This window comes from Oncorhynchus clarkii, chromosome 31 (genome assembly GCF_045791955.1).
Source record: "Oncorhynchus clarkii lewisi isolate Uvic-CL-2024 chromosome 31, UVic_Ocla_1.0, whole genome shotgun sequence".
NCBI classification, from domain to species: domain Eukaryota; kingdom Metazoa; phylum Chordata; class Actinopteri; order Salmoniformes; family Salmonidae; genus Oncorhynchus; species Oncorhynchus clarkii.
This window is the reverse complement of record NC_092177.1, coordinates 13,488,165-13,511,466: the sequence shown is the minus strand read 5'-3', so window position 1 is coordinate 13,511,466 and position 23,302 is coordinate 13,488,165. Positions and strand designations below refer to the sequence as shown.

Genomic DNA, 23,302 nt, shown 5'->3' with positions numbered 1-23,302 from the left:
ACCAGCAGGTAAACTCCCTCTTTACGTCTGTAGTCTGGTCTCCTTCCCCACCAGCAGGTAAACTCCCTCTTTACCTCTGTAGTCTGGTCTCCTTCACCACCAGCAGGTAAACTCCCTCTTTACCCCTGTAGTCTGGTCTCCTTCCCCACCAGCAGGTAAACTCCCTCTTTACCTCTGTAGTCTGGTCTCCTTCACCACCAGCAGGTAAACTCCCTCTTTACCTCTGTAGTCTGGTCTCCTTCACCACCAGCAGGTAAACTCCCTCTTTACCTCTGTCGCCTGGTCTCCTTCACCACCAGCAGGTAAACTCCCTCTTTACCTCTGTAGTCTGGTCTCCTTCACCCCCAGCAGGTAAACTCCCTCTTTACCTCTGTAGTCTGGTCTCCTTCACCACCAGCAGGTAAACTCCCTCTTTACCTCTGTAGTCTGGTCTCCTTCACCCCCAGCAGGTAAACTCCCTCTTTACCTCTGTAGTCTGGTCTCCTTCACCACCAGCAGGTAAACTCCCTCTTTACCTCTGTAGTCTGGTCTCCTTCACCACCAGCAGGTAAACTCCCTCTTTACCTCTGTAGTCTGGTCTCCTTCACCACCAGCAGGTAAACTCCCTCTTTACCTCTGTAGTCTGGTCTCCTTCACCACCATCAGGTAAACTCCCTCTTTACCTCTGTAGTCTGGTCTCCTTCACCACCAGCAGGTAAACGCCCTCTTTACCTCTGTAGTCTGGTCTCCTTCACCACCAGCAGGTAAACTCCCTCTTTACCTCTGTAGTCTGGTCTCCTTCACCACCATCAGGTAAACTCCCTCTTTACCTCTGTAGTCTGGTCTCTTTCAACACCAGCAGGTAAACTCCCTCTTTACCTCTGTAGTCTGGTCTCCTTCCCCACCAGCAGGTAAACTCCTCTTTACCTCTGTAGTCTGGTCTCCTTCACCACCAGCAGGTAAACTCCCTCTTTACCTCTGTAGTCTGGTCTCCTTCACCACCAGCAGGTAAACTCCCTCTTTACCTCTGTAGTCTCGTCTCCTTCACCACCAGCAGGTAAACTCCCTCTTTACCTCTGTAGTCTGGTCTCCTTCACCACCAGCAGGTAAACTCCCTCTTTACCTCTGTAGTCTGGTCTCCTTCACCCCCAGCAGGTAAACTCCCTCTTTACCTCTGTAGTCTGGTCTCCTTCACCACCAGCAGGTAAACTCCCTCTTTACTTCTGTAGTCTGGTCTCCTTCACCCCCAGCAGGTAAACTCCCTCTTTACCTCTGTAGTCTGGTCTCCTTCACCACCAGCAGGTAAACTCCCTCTTTACCTCTGTAGTCTGGTCTCCTTCACCACCAGCAGGTAAACTCCCTCTTTACCTCTGTAGTCTGGTCTCCTTCACCACCAGCAGGTAAACTCCCTCTTTACCTCTGTAGTCTGGTCTCCTTCACCACCATCAGGTAAACTCCCTCTTTACCTCTGTAGTCTGGTCTCCTTCACCACCAGCAGGTAAACTCCCTCTTTACCTCTGTAGTCTGGTCTCCTTCACCACCAGCAGGTAAACTCCCTCTTTACCTCTGTAGTCTGGTCTCCTTCCGCACCAGCAGGTAAACTCCCTCTTTACCTCTGTAGTCTGGTCTCCTTCACCACCAGCAGGTAAACTCCCTCTTTACCTCTGTAGTCTGGTCTCCTTCACCACCAGCAGGTAAACTCCTTCTTTACCTCTGTAGTCTCGTCTCCTTCACCACCAGCAGGTAAACTCCCTCTTTACCTCTGTAGTCTGGTCTCCTTCACCACCAGCAGGTAAACTCCCTCTTTACCTCTGTAGTCTGGTCTCCTTCACCACCAGCAGGTAAACTCCCTCTTTACCTCTGTAGTCTGGTCTCCTTCACCACCAGCAGGTAAACTCCCTCTTTATCTCTGTAGTCTGGTCTCCTTCACCACCAGCAGGTAAACTCCCTCTTTACCCCTGTAGTCTGGTCTCCTTCCCCACCAGCAGGTAAACTCCCTCTTTACGTCTGTAGTCTGGTCTCCTTCCCCACCAGCAGGTAAACTCCCTCTTTACCTCTGTAGTCTGGTCTCCTTCACCACCAGCAGGTAAACTCCCTCTTTACCCCTGTAGTCTGGTCTCCTTCCCCACCAGCAGGTAAACTCCCTCTTTACCTCTGTAGTCTGGTCTCCTTCACCACCAGCAGGTAAACTCCCTCTTTACCTCTGTAGTCTGGTCTCCTTCACCACCAGCAGGTAAACTCCCTCTTTACCTCTGTTGCCTGGTCTCCTTCACCACCAGCAGGTAAACTCCCTCTTTACCTCTGTAGTCTGGTCTCCTTCACCCCCAGCAGGTAAACTCCCTCTTTACCTCTGTAGTCTGGTCTCCTTCACCACCAGCAGGTAAACTCCCTCTTTACCTCTGTAGTCTGGTCTCCTTCACCCCCAGCAGGTAAACTCCCTCTTTACCTCTGTAGTCTGGTCTCCTTCACCACCAGCAGGTAAACTCCCTCTTTACCTCTGTAGTCTGGTCTCCTTCACCACCAGCAGGTAAACTCCCTCTTTACCTCTGTAGTCTGGTCTCCTTCACCACCAGCAGGTAAACTCCCTCTTTACCTCTGTAGTCTGGTCTCCTTCACCACCATCAGGTAAACTCCCTCTTTACCTCTGTAGTCTGGTCTCCTTCACCACCAGCAGGTAAACTCCCTCTTTACCTCTGTAGTCTGGTCTCCTTCACCACCAGCAGGTAAACTCCCTCTTTACCTCTGTAGTCTGGTCTCCTTCCCCACCAGCAGGTAAACTCCCTCTTTACCTCTGTAGTCTGGTCTCCTTCACCACCAGCAGGTAAACTCCCTCTTTACCTCTGTAGTCTGGTCTCCTTCACCACCAGCAGGTAAACTCCTTCTTTACCTCTGTAGTCTCGTCTCCTTCACCACCAGCAGGTAAACTCCCTCTTTACCTCTGTAGTCTGGTCTCCTTCACCACCAGCAGGTAAACTCCCTCTTTACCTCTGTAGTCTGGTCTCCTTCCCCACCAGCAGGTAAACTCCCTCTTTACCTCTGTAGTCTGGTCTCCTTCACCACCAGCAGGTAAACTCCCTCTTTACCCCTGTAGTCTGGTCTCCTTCCCCACCAGCAGGTAAACTCCCTCTTTACCTCTGTAGTCTGGTCTCCTTCACCACCAGCAGGTAAACTCCCTCTTTAACTCTGTAGTCTGGTCTCCTTCACCACCAGCAGGTAAACTCCCTCTTTACCTCTGTAGTCTGGTCTCCTTCACCACCAGCAGGTAAACTCCCTCTTTACCTCTGTAGTCTGGTCTCCTTCACCCCCAGCAGGTAAACTCCCTCTTTACCTCTGTAGTCTGGTCTCCTTCACCACCAGCAGGTAAACTCCCTCTTTACCTCTGTAGTCTGGTCTCCTTCACCCCCAGCAGGTAAACTCCCTCTTTACCTCTGTAGTCTGGTCTCCTTCACCACCAGCAGGTAAACTCCCTCTTTACCTCTGTAGTCTGGTCTCCTTCACCACCAGCAGGTAAACTCCCTCTTTACCTCTGTAGTCTGGTCTCCTTCACCACCAGCAGGTAAACTCCCTCTTTACCTCTGTAGTCTGGTCTCCTTCACCACCAGCAGGTAAACTCCCTCTTTACCTCTGTAGTCTGGTCTCCTTCACCACCAGCAGGTAAACTCCCTCTTTACCTTTGTAGTCTGGTCTCCTTCACCACCAGCAGGTAAACTCCCTCTTTACCTCTGTAGTCTGGTCTCCTTCACCACCAGCAGGTAAACTCCCTCTTTACCTCTGTAGTCTGGTCTCCTTCACCCCCAGCAGGTAAACTCCCTCTTTACCTCTGTAGTCTGGTCTCCTTCACCACCAGCAGGTAAACTCCCTCTTTACCTCTGTAGTCTGGTCTCCTTCACCACCAGCAGGTAAACTCCCTCTTTACCTCTGTAGTCTGGTCTCCTTCACCACCAGCAGGTAAACTCCCTCTTTACCTCTGTAGTCTGGTCTCCTTCACCACCAGCAGGTAAACTCCCTCTTTACCTCTGTAGTCTGGTCTCCTTCACCCCCAGCAGGTAAACTCCCTCTTTACCTCTGTAGTCTGGTCTCCTTCACCACCAGCAGGTAAACTCCCTCTTTACCTCTGTAGTCTGGTCTCCTTCACCACCAGCAGGTAAACTCCCTCTTTACCTCTGTAGTCTGGTCTCCTTCACCCCCAGCAGGTAAACTCCCTCTTTACCTCTGTAGTCTGGTCTCCTTCACCCCCAGCAGGTAAACTCCCTCTTTACCTCTGTAGTCTGGTCTCCTTCACCACCAGCAGGTAAACTCCCTCTTTACCTCTGTAGTCTGGTCTCCTTCACCACCAGCAGGTAAACTCCCTCTTTACCTCTGTAGTCTGGTCTCCTTCACCACCAGCAGGTAAACTCCCTCTTTACCTCTGTAGTCTGGTCTCCTTCACCACCAGCAGGTAAACTCCCTCTTTACCTCTGTAGTCTGGTCTCCTTCACCACCAGCAGGTAAACTCCCTCTTTACCCCTGTAGTCTGGTCTCCTTCCCCACCAGCAGGTAAACTCCCTCTTTACCTCTGTAGTCTGGTCTCCTTCACCACCAGCAGGTAAACTCCCTCTTTACCTCTGTAGTCTGGTCTCCTTCCCCACCAGCAGGTAAACTCCCTCTTTACCTCTGTAGTCTGGTCTCCTTCCCCACCAGCAGGTAAACTCCCTCTTTACCTCTGTAGTCTGGTCTCCTTCACCACCAGCAGGTAAACTCCCTCTTTACCTCTGTAGTCTGGTCTCCTTCACCACCAGCAGGTAAACTCCCTCCTTACCTCTGTAGTCTGGTCTCCTTCACCACCAGCAGGTAAACTCCCTCTTTACCTCTGTAGTCTGGTCTCCTTCACCCCCAGCAGGTAAACTCCCTCTTTACCTCTGTAGTCTGGTCTCCTTCACCACCCCCAGGACATTCAAGGTATTAGGCAAGACTGCCTTCTCTTCTTCTACACCAGACGCATGGAATAGTCTACAATCCATGCTTCATCTAGATATATTAGTGCCACTGAATGGATTTAAAATATTGATGGGAGACTGTTACGGAGGACTGTAAATTATTTTTTTAGGCTGGATCATGTTGTTGTATGCTTTAATTCTGTAATGTATTGATTGTTGCTGCCGTGTTGGCCAGGTCTCCCTTCAAAAAGAGACTGTGGGTCACAATGGGCCTTTCCTGGTTAAATAAAGGTTAAATAAACAAATATCTATACCTGATGCCCCTCCTGATCCTCGAGACCCTAGTGTCCCACTCTCCTCCGCTCCCCCTTTCCTCTGTCGTCGTGGTTGCGCACCGTGTAAGGCTGTCTGCAGCGTGTCTATCTGTCCATCACGGCTCTGCAGCTCTCCTCTGGTCTCTCTCAGGTGGGTCTTCAGCTGGAACAGCTCTGACAGCTTGCTGGTCACCTCCGCCTGGGAATCACGCAGCTGTTGCTTCAACAACGAGATCTCACCCGACTTCTGACACACCTGAAAGGTAAGGAGGGAGGGGTGGTTAAAGAGGATGATAAATAAACCCTGCTCTTCACCAGCATCCCTCAGTCAAATCCTCTCTCTATGCCTGCCCTCCGTCCTCGTACCCCCTCACCTTCCCCACTCCATCCTCCAACCCCCTCACCTTCCCCACTCCATCCTCCTACCCCCTCACCTTCCCCACTCCGTCCTCCTACCCCCTCACCTTCCCCACTCCATCCTCCTACCCCCTCACCTTCCCCACTCCGTCCTCCTACCCCCTCACCTTCCCCACTCCATCCTCCTACCCCCTCACCTTACCCACTCCGTCCTCCTACCCCCTCCGTTCTCCAACCCCCTCACCTTCCCCACTCCATCCTCCTACCCCCTCACCTTCCCCACTCCGTCCTCCTACCCCCTCACCTTACCCACTCCATCCGCCTACCCCCTCACCTTCCCCACTCCGTCCTCCTACCCCCTCACCTTCCCCACTCCATCCTCCTACCCCCTCACCTTCCCCACTCCGTCCTCCTACCCCCTCATTTTCCCCACTCCGTCCTCCTACCCCCTCACCTTCCCCACTCCATCCTCCTACCCCCTCACCTTCCCCACTCCATCCTCCTACCTCCTCACCTTCCCCACTCCATCCTCCTACTCCCTCACCTTCATAACTCCATCCTCCTACCCCCTCACCTTCCCCACTCCATCCCCCCACCCCCTCACCTTCCCCACTCCGTCCTCCTACCCCCTCACCTTCCCCACTCCGTCCTCCTACCCCCTCACCTTCCCCACTCCATCCTCCTACCCCCTCACCTTCCCCACTCCATCCTCCTACCCCCTCACCTTCCCCACTCCATCCTCCTACCCCCTCACCTTCCCCACTCCGTCCTCCTACCCCCTCACCTTCCCCACTCCGTCCTCCTACCCCCTCACCTTCCCCACTCCATCCTCCTACCCCCTCACCTTCCCCACTCCATCCCCCCACCCCCTCACCTTCCCCACTCCATCCCCCCACCCCCACTCCACCCCCCACCCCCTCACCTTCCCCACTCCATCCCCCCACCCCTTCACCTTCCCCACTCCATCCCCCCACCCCCTCACCTGCCACTGAGTTTCCTCCAGAGTAGGGCTGGTTCCCTTCAGACTCCCCTGACCCTCTCTCTGTCTCCCCCCCGTCAGAGCATCCAGTTCATCCTGCAGTCTGTTCTTCTCCTGCTGGGCCTTGTACAGCTGCAGCTGCAGTGCACGCTCTGAATGCTGAGCATGCTGGGAAACCTGACGCAGCTTGGCAGTGTACAGATGCTTCAACTCCTCCAACTCCTTCTCCCACAGACGCTGTTTACCTTCAAACACCTACAGAGAAGATGGAGGGAGGGAGGGAGGGAGGGAGGGAGAGAGAGAGAGAGAGAGAGAGAGAGAGAGAGAGAGAGAGAGAGAGAGAGAGAGAGAGGGAGGGAGGGAGGGAGGGAGGGAGGGAGGGAGGGAGAGCAAGTGAAAAAGGGTGGGAGGGAGAAAAAGAAACAGAGCGTTATAGACGCATACCTACATGCCCACTCACACAAACACACTCACACAAACACACTCACACACACACACTCACACAAACACACTCACACACACACACTCACACAAACACACTCACACAAACACACTCACACAAACACACTCACACAAACACACACACACACACACAAGCAAGTTTACTCATCACCTGCACGATGGCTCCTTCACTCTCATCCAGGTTCCTCCTCATCTGTTTCAGCTCATGTTCCTTTTCCACCAGCCTCTCCTCCAGATCACGCACCTGGACAGTCAATCAATCAACCAACCAATCAATCAACCAATCAATCAATCAATCAACCAACCAACCAATCAACCAATCAATCAACCAATCAGTCAATCAACCAATCAACCAACCAACCAACCAATCAACCAACCATATCAATCAACCAACCAATCAACCAACCAACCAACCAATCAATAAACCAACCAACCAATCAACCAATCAATCAACCAATCAACCAACCAATCAACCAATCAATCAACAAATCAACCAATCAATCAACCAATCAATTAATCATCAACCAATCAATTAATCAATCAATCAACCAATCAATTAATCAATCACTCAACCAATCAACCAACCAATCACTCAACCAACCAACCAACCAACCAATCAACCAAACAACCAATCAACCAAACAACCAATCACTCAACCAACCAACCAATCAACCAATCAATCAACCAATTAACCAATCAACCAACCAACCAACCAATCAACCAACCAACCAACCAACCAACCAACCAACCAACCAACCAAAAAATTAACCAACCAACCAACCAATCAATCAACCAACCAATCAATCAACCAACCAATCACTCAACCAACCAACCAACCAACCAACCAACCAACCAACCAACCAACCAATAAACCAAATAGGCAACCAACCAATAAACCAACCAATCAATCAACCAACCAATCAATCAATCAATCAATCAACCAACCAACCAACCAACCAACCAACCAACCAACCAACCAACCAACCAATCAACCAACTGATCCATGCATCCATCACTCACCACCTCCTCTACAGAGAGTGACAGTTCATAAGGGGGCGGAGCCTCCCCTCCGTATGGCGCCAGGCGGCTGAGCGTTGCCATGCTATGACACGACATGGCCATCTCCGCCATGGCGACCCCCGACGACCCCCCAACCTTTGATGCTCGGTCCAGAGAGCCAATGGAGTTGATGTGGCCCATGGAGGCACTGAGGGTGGTAAGAGACATACATCTTCATCATCAATACTATCCTCCTCATCATCAGTGATCTACACAAATAGACACAGAGACAAACAGACACAGAGACAAGCAGACACAGAGACAAACAAACACAAAGACAAGCAGACACAGAGACAGACACAGAGGCAGACAGACACAGAGACAAACAGACACAGAGACAGACAGACACAGAGACAAACAGACACAGAGACAAGCAGACACAGAGACAAGCAGACACAGAGACAAACAGACACAGAGACAGACAGACACAGAGACAAACAGACACAGAGACAAGCAGACACAGAGACAAACAAACAGAGACAAGCAGACACAGAGACAAGCAGACACAGAGACAAGCAGACACAGAGACAAACAAACAGAGACAAGCAGACACAGAGACAAACAGACACAGAGACAAACAGACACAGAGACAGACAGACACAGAGACAGACAGACACAGAGACAAGCAGACACAGAGACAAACAGACACAGAGACAGACAGAGGCAGACAGACAGACACAGAGACAGACAGACACAGAGACAGACATACACAGAGACAGAGAGAGTCAGACAGACAGACACAGGCAGACAGACACAGAGACAGACAGACACAGAGACAGACAGAGGCAGACAGATACAGAGACAAACAGACACAGAGAGACAGACACAGAGACAGACACAGACCTACACAGAGACAGACAGACACAGAGACAGACACAGACAGACACAGAGACAGACAGACACAGAGACAGACAGACACAGAGACAGACAGACACAGAGACAGACAGACAAAGAGACAGACACAGAGAAACAGGAGTTGACCTGATGTGAGCCAGCTGTGGTCTGAAGGGAGGTCTGTATGGAGGAAGACTGTTCATGGAGTTATGACCAGAGTCTGACAGGTTCTCATCCTCCTGACTCAGACCACGTACTGACACCACAGCCTGTATCACAACATTAATACCAACTGTTATCATCATCATCATCATCATCATCATCATCCTCCTGACTCAGACCACGCACTGACGCTACCGCCTGTATCACAACATTAATACCAACTGTTATCATCATCATCATCATCTTCCTGACTCAGACCACGTACTGACGCTACCGCCTGTATCACAACATTAATACCAACTGTTATCATCATCATCATCCTCCTGACTCAGACCACGCACTGATGCTACTGCCTGTATCACAACATGACTGTTATCATCATCATCATCCTCCTGACTCAGACCACGCACTGACGCTACCGCCTGTATCACAACATGACTGTTATCTAATCATCATCATCATCATCATCATCATAACTATCAGAATCACCATACAAATGTACCATTAATATGAACTAGTTATCTAATCATCATCATCATCATCATCATAACTATCAGAATCACCATACAAATGTACCATTAATATGAACTAGTTATCTAATAATCATCATCATCATCATCCTCCTGACTCAGACCACGCACTGACGCTACCACCTGTATCACAACATGACTGTTATCATCATCATCATCATCATCATCCTCCTGACTCAGACCACGCACTGACGCTACCGCCTGTATCACAACATGACTGTTATCTAATCATCATCATCATCATCATAACTATCAGAATCACCATACAAATGTACCATTAATATGAACTAGTTATCTAATCATCATCATCATCATCATCATCATCATAATTATTGTACATTTGACTGTAATGATAATTAATATCAACTAGTTTCCTAATGTAGTTTCCTACATCCTAATGTATTGATAATTAATATCAACTAGTTTCCTGAAGTAGTTTCCTACATCCTAATGTATTGATAATTAATATCAACTAGTTTCCTAATGTAGTTTCCTACATCCTAATGTATTGATAATTAATATCAACTAGTTTCCTAATGTAGTTTCCTACATCCTAATGTATTGATAATTAATATCAACTAGTTTCCTAATGTAGTTTCCTACATCCTAATGTATTGATAATTAATATCAACTAGTTTCCTGAAGTAGTTTCCTACATCCTAATGTATTGATAATTAATATCAACTAGTTTCCTAATGTAGTTTCCTACATCCTAATGTATTGATAATTAATATCAACTAGTTTCCTGAAGTAGTTTCCTACATCCTAATGTATTGATAATTAATATCAACTAGTTTCCTGAAGTAGTTTCCTACATCCTAATGTATTGATAATTAATATCAACTAGTTTCCTGAAGTAGTTTCCTACATCCTAATGTATTGATAATTAATATCAACTAGTTTCCTGATGTAGTTTCCTACATCCTAATGTATTGATAATTAATATCAACTAGTTTCCTGATGTAGTTTCCTACATCCTAATGTATTGATAATTAATATCAACTAGTTTCCTAATGTAGTTTCCTACATCCTAATGTATTGATAATTAATATCAACTAGTTTCCTAATGTAGTTTCCTACATCCTAATGTATTGATAATTAATATCAACTAGTTTCCTAATGTAGTTTCCTACATCCTAATGTATTGATAATTAATATCAACTAGTTTCCTAATGTAGTTTCCTACATCCTAATGTATTGATAAAGTCCCTTCCAGATGTTTAAAAAGGACACCACACAGACACTGTACATGCTTCAGGAGCAGACAGAAATCCCCAGACTAAAACGGGCACCTTGGTTCCACTGGAGGTGGGTCCTCCGTAGCGGGAGGGTGAGGAGGAGGAAGAGGAGGTGGAGACAGCTCTAGGTGTGTGTGCGTAGGCCCGGTGGAGCCCGTTGGACAGGCCCTGGTCTGAGTCCTCCATCTTGGCAGGGTAGAGGTTCTGCATGGAACTGAAGTTCTTAGGTGTGACAGGCTTGAAGGCAGACGGCCTGAGACGAGACTGGAGGGAGAAGAGGGAGAGAGAGAGAGAGAGAGAGAGAGAGGGAGAGAGAGAGGGAGAGAGAGAGAGAGAGAGAGAGAGAGAGGGAGAGAGGGAGAGAGGGAGAGAGGGAGGGAGGGGGAGAGAGAGAGAGAGAGAGAAGGAGGGAGGGAGGGAGAGAGGGAGAGAGAGAGAGAGGGAGAGAGAGGGAGGGAATGAGGGAGAGAGAGAGAGAAAGGGAGAGAGAGAGAGAGAGAAGAGGGAGGGAGGGAGGGAGGGAGGGAGGGAGGGAGGGAGGGAGGGAGGGAGAGGGAGAGGGAGGGGGAGAGAGAGAGAGAGAGAGAGAGAGAGAGAGAGAGAGGGAGAGAGAGGGAATGAGGGAGGGAGAGAGAGGGAATGAGGGAGGGAGAGAGAGAGAGAGAGAGAGAGAGAGAGAGAGAGAGAGAGAGAGAGAGGGTAGAAGATTTAGTACCTGAAACTGTCAGGGTGGAGTGAGAGAGACAGGTAGAGAGGTATAGAGAGACAGGTAGAGAGGTATAGAGAGACAGGCAGAGAGGTATAGAGAGACAGACAAGTAGAGAGGTATAGAGAGGCAGGTAGAGAGGTATAGAGAGACAGGTATAGAGGTATAGAGAGAGGTAGAGAGGTATAGAGAGACAGGTAGAGAGGTATAAAGAGACAGACAGGTAGAGAGGTATAAATAGACAGACAGGGAGGGTTATAGAGAGACAGACAGGTAGAGAGGTATAGAGAGACAGACGGGTAGAGAGGTATATAGAGACAGGGAGAGAGGTATAGAGAGACAGACAGGTAGAGAGGTATAGAGAGACAGGTAGAGAGGTCCAGAGAGACAGACAGGGAGAGAGGTATAGAGAGACAGACAGGTAGAGAGGTATAGCGAGACAGATAGAGAGATATAGAGAGACAGATAGAGAGGTATAGAGAGACAGACAGGTAGAGAGGTATAGAGAGACAGACAGGGAGGGTTATAGAGAGACAGACAGGTAGAGAGGTATAGAGAGACAGGGAGAGAGACAGGTAGAGAGGTATAGAGAGACAGGTAGAGAGGTATAGAGAGACAGGGAGAGAGACAGGTATAGAGAGACAGACAGGTAGAGAGGTATAGCGAGACAGGTAGAGGTATAGAGAGACAGACAGGGAGGGTTATAGAGAGACAGACAGGGAGGGTTATAGAGAGACAGACAGGGAGGGTTATAGAGAGACAGACAGGTAGGGAGGTATAGAGAGACAGACAGGGAGGATTATAGAGAGACAGACAGGGAGGGTTATAGAGAGACAGACAGGGAGGGTTATAGAGAGACAGACAGGTAGAGAGGTATAGAGAGACAGACAGGTAGAGAGGTATAGCGAGACAGGTAGAGGTATAGAGAGACAGACAGGTAGAGAGGTATAGAGAGACAGACAGGGAGGGTTAAAGAGAGACAGACAGGTAGAGAGGTATAGAGAGACAGACAGGTAGAGAGGTATAGAGAGACAGACAGGTAGAGAGGTATAGAGAGAGGCAGAAGTGAGGGAGAAATGAGAGAGAAAGAAAGGCAGAGACTTGGGAGAAAGAGAGATAAATCATTAGAAAAAGGTGCAGAGATAGAAGGTGAGAGAGAGAGAGAGGGGGGGAGAGAGAGAGAGAGAGAGAGAGAGAGAGAGAGAGAGAGCGAGAGAAGGAGCAGTAAAGGTAGAGATGGCTAGAGGTAAAGAGACAGAGAGAGCCCACCACTCCATCCTGGACTTGAACAGCCTCTATGACCAGGTCCACCTCTACAAGGCAGCAGTGCCCACCACTCCATCCTGGACTTAACGACCAGGTCCACCTATACAAGGCAGCAGTGCCCACCATTCCATCCTGGACTTAACGACCAGGTCCACCTATACAAGGCAGCAGTGCCCACCACTCCATCCTGGACTTGAACAGCCTCTATGACCAGGTCCACCTATACAAGGCAGCAGTGCCCACCACTCCACCCTGGACTTGAACAGCCTCTATGACCAGGTCCACCTCTACAAGGCAGCAGTGCCCACCACTCCATCCTGGACTTAACGACCAGGTCCACCTATACAAGGCAGCAGTGCCCACCACTCCATCCTGGACTTAACAACCAGGTCCACCTATACAAGGCAGCAATGCCCACCACTCCACCCTGGACTTGAACAGCCTCTATGACCAGGTCCACCTATACAAGGCAGCAGTGCCCACCACTCCACCCTGGACTTAACGACCAGGTCCACCTCTACAAGGCAGCAGTGCCCACCACTCCACTCTGGACTTAACGACCAGGTCCACCTCTACAAGGCAGCAGTGCCCACCACTCCACCCTGGACTTAACGACCAGGTCCACCTATACAAGGCAGCAGTGCCCACCACTCCATCCTGGACTTGAACAGCCTCTATGACCAGGTCCACCTATACAAGGCAGCAGTGCCCACCACTCCATCCTGGACTTAACGACCAGGTCCACCTATACAAGGCAGCAGTGCCCAACCCTCCATCCTGGACTTAATGACCAGGTCCACCTATACAAGGCAGCAGTGCCCACCACTCCACCCTGGACTTAACGACCAGGTCCACCTATACAAGGCAGCAGTGCCCACCACTCCATCCTGGACTTAACGACCAGGTCCACCTCTACAAGGCAGCAGTGCCCACCACTCCATCCTGGACTTAACGACCAGGTCCACCTATACAAGGCAGCAGTGCCCACCACTCCATCCTGGACTTAACGACCAGGTCCACCTATACAAGGCAGCAGTGCCCACCACTCCATCCTGGACTTAACGACCAGGTCCACCTATACAAGGCAGCAGTGCCCACCACTCCACCCTGGACTTAACGACCAGGTCCACCTCTACAAGGCAGCAGTGCCCACCACTCCATCCTGGACTTAACGACCAGGTCCACCTCTACAAGGCAGCAGTGCCCACCACTCCATCCTGGACTTAACGACCAGGTCCACCTCTACAAGGCAGCAGTGCCCACCACTCCATCCTGGACTTGAACAGCCTCTATGACCAGGTCCACCTCTACAAGGCAGCAGTGCCCACCACTCCATCCTGGACTTAACGACCAGGTCCACCTATACAAGGCAGCAGTGCCCACCACTCCACCCTGGACTTAACGACAAGGTCCACCTCTACAAGGCAGCAGTGCCCACAACTCCACTCTGGACTTAACGACCAGGTCCACCTATACAAGGCAGCAGTGCCCACCACTCCACCCTGGACTTAACGACCAGGTCCACCTATACAAGGCAGCAGTGCCCACCACTCCATCCTGGACTTAACGACCAGGTCCACCTATACAAGGCAGCAGTGCCCACCACTCCATCCTGGACTTAACGACCAGGTCCACCTATACAAGGCAGCAGTGCCCACCACTCCACCCTGGACTTAACGACCAGGTCCACCTATACAAGGCAGCAGTGCCCACCACTCCATCCTGGACTTGAACAGTGACCAGGTCCACCTATACAAGGTCCACCACTCCATCCTGGACTTAACGACCAGGTCCACCTATACAAGGCAGCAGTGCCCACCACTCCATCCTGGACTTAACGACCAGGTCCACCTATACAAGGCAGCAGTACCCACCACTCCACCCTGGACTTAACGACCAGGTCCACCTATACAAGGCAGCAGTGCCCACCACTCCATCCTGGACTTAACGACCAGGTCCACCTCTACAAGGCAGCAGTGCCCACCACTCCATCCTGGACTTAACGACCAGGTCCACCTATACAAGGCAGCAGTGCCCACCACTCCATCCTGGACTTAACGACCAGGTCCACCTATACAAGGCAGCAGTGGCCACTCCACCCTGGACTTAACGACCAGGTCCACCGATACAAGGCAGCAGTGCCCACCAGCAGTGCCCACCACTCCATCCTGGACTTAACGACCAGGTCCACCTATACAAGGCAGCAGTGCCCACCACTCCATCCTGGACTTAACGACCAGGTCCACCTATACAAGGCAGCAGTACCCACCACTCCATCCTGGACTTAACGACCAGGTCCACCTATACAAGGCAGCAGTGCCCACCACTCCATCCTGGACTTAACGACCAGGTCCACCTCTACAAGGCAGCAGTGCCCACCACTCCATCCTGGACTTAATGACCAGGTCCACCTATACAAGGCAGCAGTGCCCAGGTCCACCTATACAAGGCAGCAGTGCCCACCACTCCATCCTGGACTTAACGACCAGGTCCACCTCTACAAGGCAGCAGTGCCCACCACTCCATCCTGGACTTAATGACCAGGTCCACCTCTACAAGGCAGCAGTGCCCACCACTCCATCCTGGACTTGAACAGCCTCTATGACCAGGTCCACCTCTACAAGGCAGCAGTGCCCACCACTCCATCCTGGACTTAACGACCAGGTCCACCTATACAAGGCAGCAGTGCCCACCACTCCACCCTGGACTTGAACAGCCTCTATGACCAGGTCCACCTCTACAAGGCAGCAGTGCCCACCACTCCATCCTGGACTTAACGACCAGGTCCACCTATACAAGGCAGCAGTGCCCACCACTCCATCCTGGACTTAACGACCAGGTCCACCTATACAAGGCAGCAATGCCCACCACTCCACCCTGGACTTGAACAGCCTCTATGACCAGGTCCACCTATACAAGGCAGCAGTGCCCACCACTCCACCCTGGACTTAACGACCAGGTCCACCTCTACAAGGCAGCAGTGCCCACCACTCCACCCTGGACGTAACGACCAGGTCCACCTCTACAAGGCAGCAGTGCCCACCACTCCACCCTGGACTTAACGACCAGGTCCACCTATACAAGGCAGCAGTGCCCACCACTCCATCCTGGACTTGAACAGCCTCTATGACCAGGTCCACCTATACAAGGCAGCAGTGCCCACCACTCCATCCTGGACTTAACGACCAGGTCCACCTATACAAGGCAGCAGTGCCCACCACTCCATCCTGGACTTAACGACCAGGTCCACCTATACAAGGCAGCAGTGCCCACCACTCCACCCTGGACTTAACGACCAGGTCCACCTATACAAGGCAGCAGTGCCCACCACTCCATCCTGGACTTAACGACCAGGTCCACCTCTACAAGGCAGCAGTGCCCACCACTCCATCCTGGACTTAACGACCAGGTCCACCTATACAAGGCAGCAGTGCACTTAACGACCAGGTCCACCTCTACAAGGCAGCAGTGCCCACCACTCCACCCTGGACGTAACGACCAGGTCCACCTCTACAAGGCAGCAGTGCCCACCACTCCACCCTGGACTTAACGACCAGGTCCACCTATACAAGGCAGCAGTGCCCACCACTCCATCCTGGACTTGAACAGCCTCTATGACCAGGTCCACCTATACAAGGCAGCAGTGCCCACCACTCCATCCTGGACTTAACGACCAGGTCCACCTATACAAGGCAGCAGTGCCCACCACTCCATCCTGGACTTAACGACCAGGTCCACCTATACAAGGCAGCAGTGCCCACCACTCCACCCTGGACTTAACGACCAGGTCCACCTATACAAGGCAGCAGTGCCCACCACTCCATCCTGGACTTAACGACCAGGTCCACCTCTACAAGGCAGCAGTGCCCACCACTCCATCCTGGACTTAACGACCAGGTCCACCTATACAAGGCAGCAGTGCCCACCACTCCATCCTGGACTTAACGACCAGGTCCACCTATACAAGGCAGCAGTGCCCACCACTCCATCCTGGACTTAACGACCAGGTCCACCTATACAAGGCAGCAGTGCCCACCACTCCACCCTGGACTTAACGACCAGGTCCACCTATACAAGGCAGCAGTGCCCACCACTCCATCCTGGACTTAACGACCAGGTCCACCTATACAAGGCAGCAGTGCCCACCACTCCATCCTGGACTTAACGACCAGGTCCACCTATACAAGGCAGCAGTGCCCACCACTCCATCCTGGACTTAACGACCAGGTCCACCTCTACAAGGCAGCAGTGCCCACCACTCCATCCTGGACTTAACGACCAGGTCCACCTCTACAAGGCAGCAGTGCCCACCACTCCATCCTGGACTTGAACAGCCTCTATGACCAGGTCCACCTCTACAAGGCAGCAGTGCCCACCACTCCATCCTGGACTTAACGACCAGGTCCACCTATACAAGGCAGCAGTGCCCACCACTCCACCCTGGACTTAACGACCAGGTCCACCTATACAAGGCAGCAGTGCCCACAACTCCACTCTGGACTTAACGACCAGGTCCACCTATACAAGGCAGCAGTGCCCACCACTCCACCCTGGACTTAACGACCAGGTCCACCTATACAAGGCAGCAGTGCCCACCACTCCATCCTGGACTTAACGACCAGGTCCACCTATACAAGGCAGCAGTGCCCACCACTCCATCCTGGACTTAACGACCAGGTCCACCTATACAAGGCAGCAGTGCCCACCACTCCATCCTGGACTTAACGACCAGGTCCACCTATACAAGGCAGCAGTGCCCACCACTCCATCCTGGACTTGAACAGCCTCTATGACCAGGTCCACCTATACAAGGCAGCAGTGCCCACCACTCCATCCTGGACTTAACGACCAGGTCCACCTATACAAGGCACCACTCCATCCTGGACTTAACGACCAGGTCCACCTATACACTCCATCCTGGACTTAACCCACCACCTATAAGGCACCTATACAAGGCAGCAGTGCCCACCACTCCATCCTGGACTTAACGACCAGGTCCACCTATACAAGGCAGCAGTGCCCACCACTCCATCCTGGACTTGAACAGCCTCTATGACCAGGTCCACCTATACAAGGCAGCAGTGCCCACCACTCCATCCTGGACTTAACGACCAGGTCCACCTATACAAGGCAGCAGTGCCCACCACTCCATCCTGGACTTAACGACCAGGTCCACCTATACAAGGCAGCAGTGCCCACCACTCCACCCTGGACTTAATGACCAGGTCCACCTATACAAGGCAGCAGTGCCCACCACTCCATCCTGGACTTAACGACCAGGTCCACCTATACAAGGCAGCAGTGCCCACCACTCCATCCTGGACTTAACGACCAGGTCCACCTATACAAGGCAGCAGTGCCCACCACTCCACCCTGGACTTAACGACCAGGTCCACCTATACAAGGCAGCAGTGCCCACCACTCCATCCTGGACTTAACGACCAGGTCCACCTATACAAGGCAGCAGTGCCCACCACTCCATCCTGGACTTAACGACCAGGTCCACCTCTACAAGGCAGCAGTGCCCACCACTCCATCCTGGACTTAACGACCAGGTCCACCTCTACAAGGCAGCAGTGCCCACCACTCCATCCTGGACTTGAACAGCCTCTATGACCAGGTCCACCTCTACAAGGCAGCAGTGCCCACCACTCCATCCTGGACTTAACGACCAGATCCACCTATACAAGGCAGCAGTGCCCACCACTCCAACCTGGACTTGAACAGCCTCTATGACCAGGTCCACCTCTACAAGGCAGCAGTGCCCACCACTCCATCCTGGACTTAACGACCAGGTCCACCTATACAAGGCAGCAGTGCCCACCACTCCATCCTGGACTTAACGACCAGGTCCACCTATACAAGGCAGCAATGCCCACCACTCCACCCTGGACTTGAACAGCCTCTATGACCAGGTCCACCTATACAAGGCAGCAGTGCCCACCACTCCACCCTGGACTTAACGACCAGGTCCACCTCTACAAGGCAGCAGTGCCCACCACTCCACCCTGGACTTAACGACCAGGTCCACCTCTACAAGGCAGCAGTGCCCACCACTCCACCCTGGACTTAACGACTAGGTCCACCTATACAAGGCAGCAGTGCCCACCACTCCATCCTGGACTTGAACAGCCTCTATGACCAGGTCCACCTATACAAGGCAGCAGTGCCCACCACTCCATCCTGGACTTAACGACCAGGTCCACCTCTACAAGGCAGCAGTGCCCACCACTCCATCCTGGACTTAACGACCAGGTCCACCTATACAAGGCAGCAGTGCCCACCACTCCATCCTGGACTTAACGACCAGGTCCACCTACACAAGGCAGCAGTGCCCACCACTCCATCCTGGACTTAACGACCAGGTCCACCTATACAAGGCAGCAGTGCCCACCACTCCACCCTGGACTTAACGACCAGGTCCACCTATACAAGGCAGCAGTGCCCACCACTCCATCCTGGACTTAACGACCAGGTCCACCTATACAAGGCAGCAGTGCCCACCACTCCATCCTGGACTTAACGACCAGGTCCACCTATACAAGGCAGCAGTGCCCACCACTCCATCCTGGACTTAACGACCAGGTCCACCTATACAAGGCAGCAGTGCCCACCAAGGCAGCAGTGCCCACCACTCCATCCTGGACTTAACGACCAGGTGCACCTCTACAAGGCAGCAGTGCCCACCACTCCATCCTGGACTTGAACAGCCTCTATGACCAGGTCCACCTCTACAAGGCAGCAGTGCCCACCACTCCATCCTGGACTTAACGACCAGGTCCACCTATACAAGGCAGCAGTGCCCACCACTCCACCCTGGACTTAACGACAAGGTCCACCTCTACAAGGCAGCAGTGCCCACAACTCCACTCTGGACTAAACGACCAGGTCCACCTATACAAGGCAGCAGTGCCCACCACTCCACCCTGGACTTAACGACCAGGTCCACCTATACAAGGCAGCAGTGCCCACCACTCCATCCTGGACTTAACGACCAGGTCCACCTATACAAGGCAGCAGTGCCCACCACTCCATCCTGGACTTAACGACCAGGTCCACCTATACAAGGCAGCAGTGCCCACCACTCCATCCTGGACTTAACGACCAGGTCCACCTATACAAGGCAGCAGTGCCCACCACTCCATCCTGGACTTGAACAGCCTCTATGACCAGGTCCACCTATACAAGGCAGCAGTGCCCACCACTCCATCCTGGACTTAACGACCAGGTCCACCTATACAAGGCAGCAGTGCCCACCACTCCATCCTGGACTTAACGACCAGGTCCACCTATACAAGGCAGCAGTGCCCACCACTCCATCCTGGACTTAACGACCAGGTCCACCTATACAAGGCAGCAGTGCCCACCACTCCATCCTGGACTTAACGACCAGGTCCACCTCTACAAGGCAGCAGTGCCCACCACTCCATCCTGGACTTAACGACCAGGTCCACCTATACAAGGCAGCAGTGCCCACCACTCCATCCTGGACTTAACGACCAGGTCCACCTATACAAGGCAGCAGTGCCCACCACTCCATCCTGGACTTAACGACCAGGTCCACCTACACAAGGCAGCAGTGCCCACCACTCCACCCTGGACTTAACGACCAGGTCCACCTATACAAGGCAGCAGTGCCCACCACTCCATCCTGGACTTAACGACCAGGTCCACCTCTACAAGGCAGCAGTGCCCACCACTCCATCCTGGACTTAACGACCAGGTCCACCTCTACAAGGCAGCAGTGCCCAACACTCCATCCTGGACTTGAACAGCCTCTATGACCAGGTCCATCTCTACAAGGCAGCAGTGCCTACCACTCCATCCTGGACTTAACGACCAGGTCCACCTATACAAGACAGCAGTGCCCACCACTCCATCCTGGACTTAACGACCAGGTCCACCTATACAAGGCAGCAGTGCCCACCACTCCACCCTGGACTTAACGACCAGGTCCACCTATACAAGGCAGCAGTGCCCACCACTCCATCCTGGACTTAACGACCAGGTCCACCTATACAAGGCAGCAGTGCCCACCACTCCATCCTGGACTTAACGACCAGGTCCACCTATACAAGGCAGCAGTGCCCACCACTCCATCCTGGACTTAACGACCAGGTCCACCTATACAAGGCAGCAGTGCCCACCACTCCACCCTGGACTTAACGACAAGGTCCACCTCTACAAGGCAGCAGTGCCCACAACTCCACTCTGGACTTAACGACCAGGTCCACCTATACAAGGCAGCAGTGCCCACCACTCCACCCTGGACTTAACGACCAGGTCCACCTATACAAGGCAGCAGTGCCCACCACTCCATCCTGGACTTAACGACCAGGTCCACCTATACAAGGCAGCAGTGCCCACCACTCCATCCTGGACTTAACGACCAGGTCCACCTATACAAGGCAGCAGTGCCCACCACTCCATCCTGGACTTAACGACCAGGTCCACCTCTACAAGGCAGCAGTGCCCACCACTCCATCCTGGACTTGAACAGCCTCTATGACCAGGTCCACCTATACAAGGCAGCAGTGCCCACCACTCCATCCTGGACTTAACGACCAGGTCCACCTATACAAGGCAGCAGTGCCCACCACTCCATCCTGGACTTAACGACCAGGTCCACCTATACAAGGCAGCAGTGCCCACCACTCCACCCTGGACTTAACGACCAGGTCCACCTATACAAGGCAGCAGTGCCCACCACTCCATCCTGGACTTAACGACCAGGTCCACCTCTACAAGGCAGCAGTGCCCACCACTCCATCCTGGACTTAACGACCAGGTCCACCTATACAAGGCAGCAGTGCCCACCACTCCATCCTGGACTTAACGACCAGGTCCACCTATACAAGGCAGCAGTGCCCACCACTCCATCCTGGACTTAACGACCAGGTCCACCTACACAAGGCAGCAGTGCCCACCACTCCACCCTGGACTTAACGACCAGGTCCACCTATACAAGGCAGCAGTGCCCACCACTCCATCCTGGACTTAACGACCAGGTCCACCTCTACAAGGCAGCAATGCCCACCACTCCATCCTGGACTTAACGACCAGGTCCACCTCTACAAGGCAGCAGTGCCCACCACTCCATCCTGGACTTGAACAGCCTCTATGACCAGGTCCATCTCTACAAGGCAGCAGTGCCCACCACTCCATCCTGGACTTAACGACCAGGTCCACCTATACAAGACAGCAGTGCCCACCACTCCACCCTGGACTTAACGACAAGGTCCACCTATACAAGGCAGCAGTGCCCACCACTCCATCCTGGACGTAACGACCAGGTCCACCTATACAAGGCAGCAGTGCCCACCACTCCATCCTGGACTTAACGACCAGGTCCACCTATACAAGGCAGCAGTGCCCACCACTCCACCCTGGACTTAACGACCAGGTCCACCTCTACAAGGCAGCAGTGCCCACCACTCCATCCTGGTCTTAACGACCAGGTCCACCTATACAAGGCAGCAGTGCCCACCACTCCATCCTGGACTTAACGACCAGGTCCACCTATACAAGGCAGCAGTGCCCACCACTCCACCCTGGACTTAACGACCAGGTCCACCTATACAAGGCAGCAGTGCCCACCACTCCATCCTGGACTTAACGACCAGGTCCACCTCTACAAGGCAGCAGTGCCCACCACTCCACCCTGGACTTGAACAGCCTCTATGACCAGGTCCACCTATACAAGGCAGCAGTGCCCACCACTCCACCCTGGACTTAACGACCAGGTCCACCTATACAAGGCAGCAGTGCCCACCACTCCATCCTGGACTTAACGACCAGGTCCACCTCTACAAGGCAGCAGTGCCCACCACTCCACCCTAGACTTAACGACCAGGTCCACCTATACAAGGCAGCAGTGCCCACCACGCCACCCTGGACTTGAACAGCCTCTATGACCAGGTCCACCTCTACAAGGCAGCAGTGCCCACCACTCCACCCTGGACTTAACGACCAGGTCCACCTCTACAAGGCAGCAGTGCCCACCACTCCATCCTGGACTTGAACAGCCTCTATGACCAGGTCCACCTCTACAAGGCAGCAGTGCCCATCACTCCACCCTGGACTTAACGACCAGGTCCACCTATACAAGGCAGCAGTGCTCACCACTCCACCCTGGACTTAACGACCAGGTCCACCTCTACAAGGCAGCAGTGCCTACCACTCCATCCTGGACTTGAACAGCCTCTATGACCAGGTCCACCTATACAAGGTAGCAGTGCCCACCACTCCACCCTGGACTTAACGACCAGGTCCACCTCTACAAGGCAGCAGTGCCCACCACTCCACCCTGGACTTAACGACCAGGTCCACCTATACAAGGCAGCAGTGCCCACCACTCCATCCTGGACTTGAACAGCCTCTATGACCAGGTCCACCTATACAAGGCAGCAGTGCCCACCACTCCATCCTGGACTTAACAACCAGGTCCACCTATACAAGGCAGCAGTGCCCACCACTCCATCCTGGACTTAACGACCAGGT

General features: G+C 52.6%; 1 protein-coding gene across 1 annotated transcript in view; it reads right to left on the bottom strand.

Moving 5' to 3' along the window:
* LOC139390758 (NEDD4 binding protein 3) overlaps nt 1–23,302 on the bottom strand; it is a 96,126-nt gene that overhangs the window by 3,636 nt on the left and 69,188 nt on the right. The window contains exons 4-9 of the mRNA XM_071138114.1: nt 10,885–11,094; nt 9,048–9,169; nt 8,028–8,214; nt 7,159–7,251; nt 6,549–6,800; nt 5,210–5,465 (exon numbers count right to left, since the gene is read on the bottom strand). Coding sequence (XP_070994215.1) covers nt 5,210–5,465; nt 6,549–6,800; nt 7,159–7,251; nt 8,028–8,214; nt 9,048–9,169; nt 10,885–11,094 — 1,120 coding nt within the window. The remainder of the gene's footprint in view (nt 1–5,209; nt 5,466–6,548; nt 6,801–7,158; nt 7,252–8,027; nt 8,215–9,047; nt 9,170–10,884; nt 11,095–23,302) is intronic.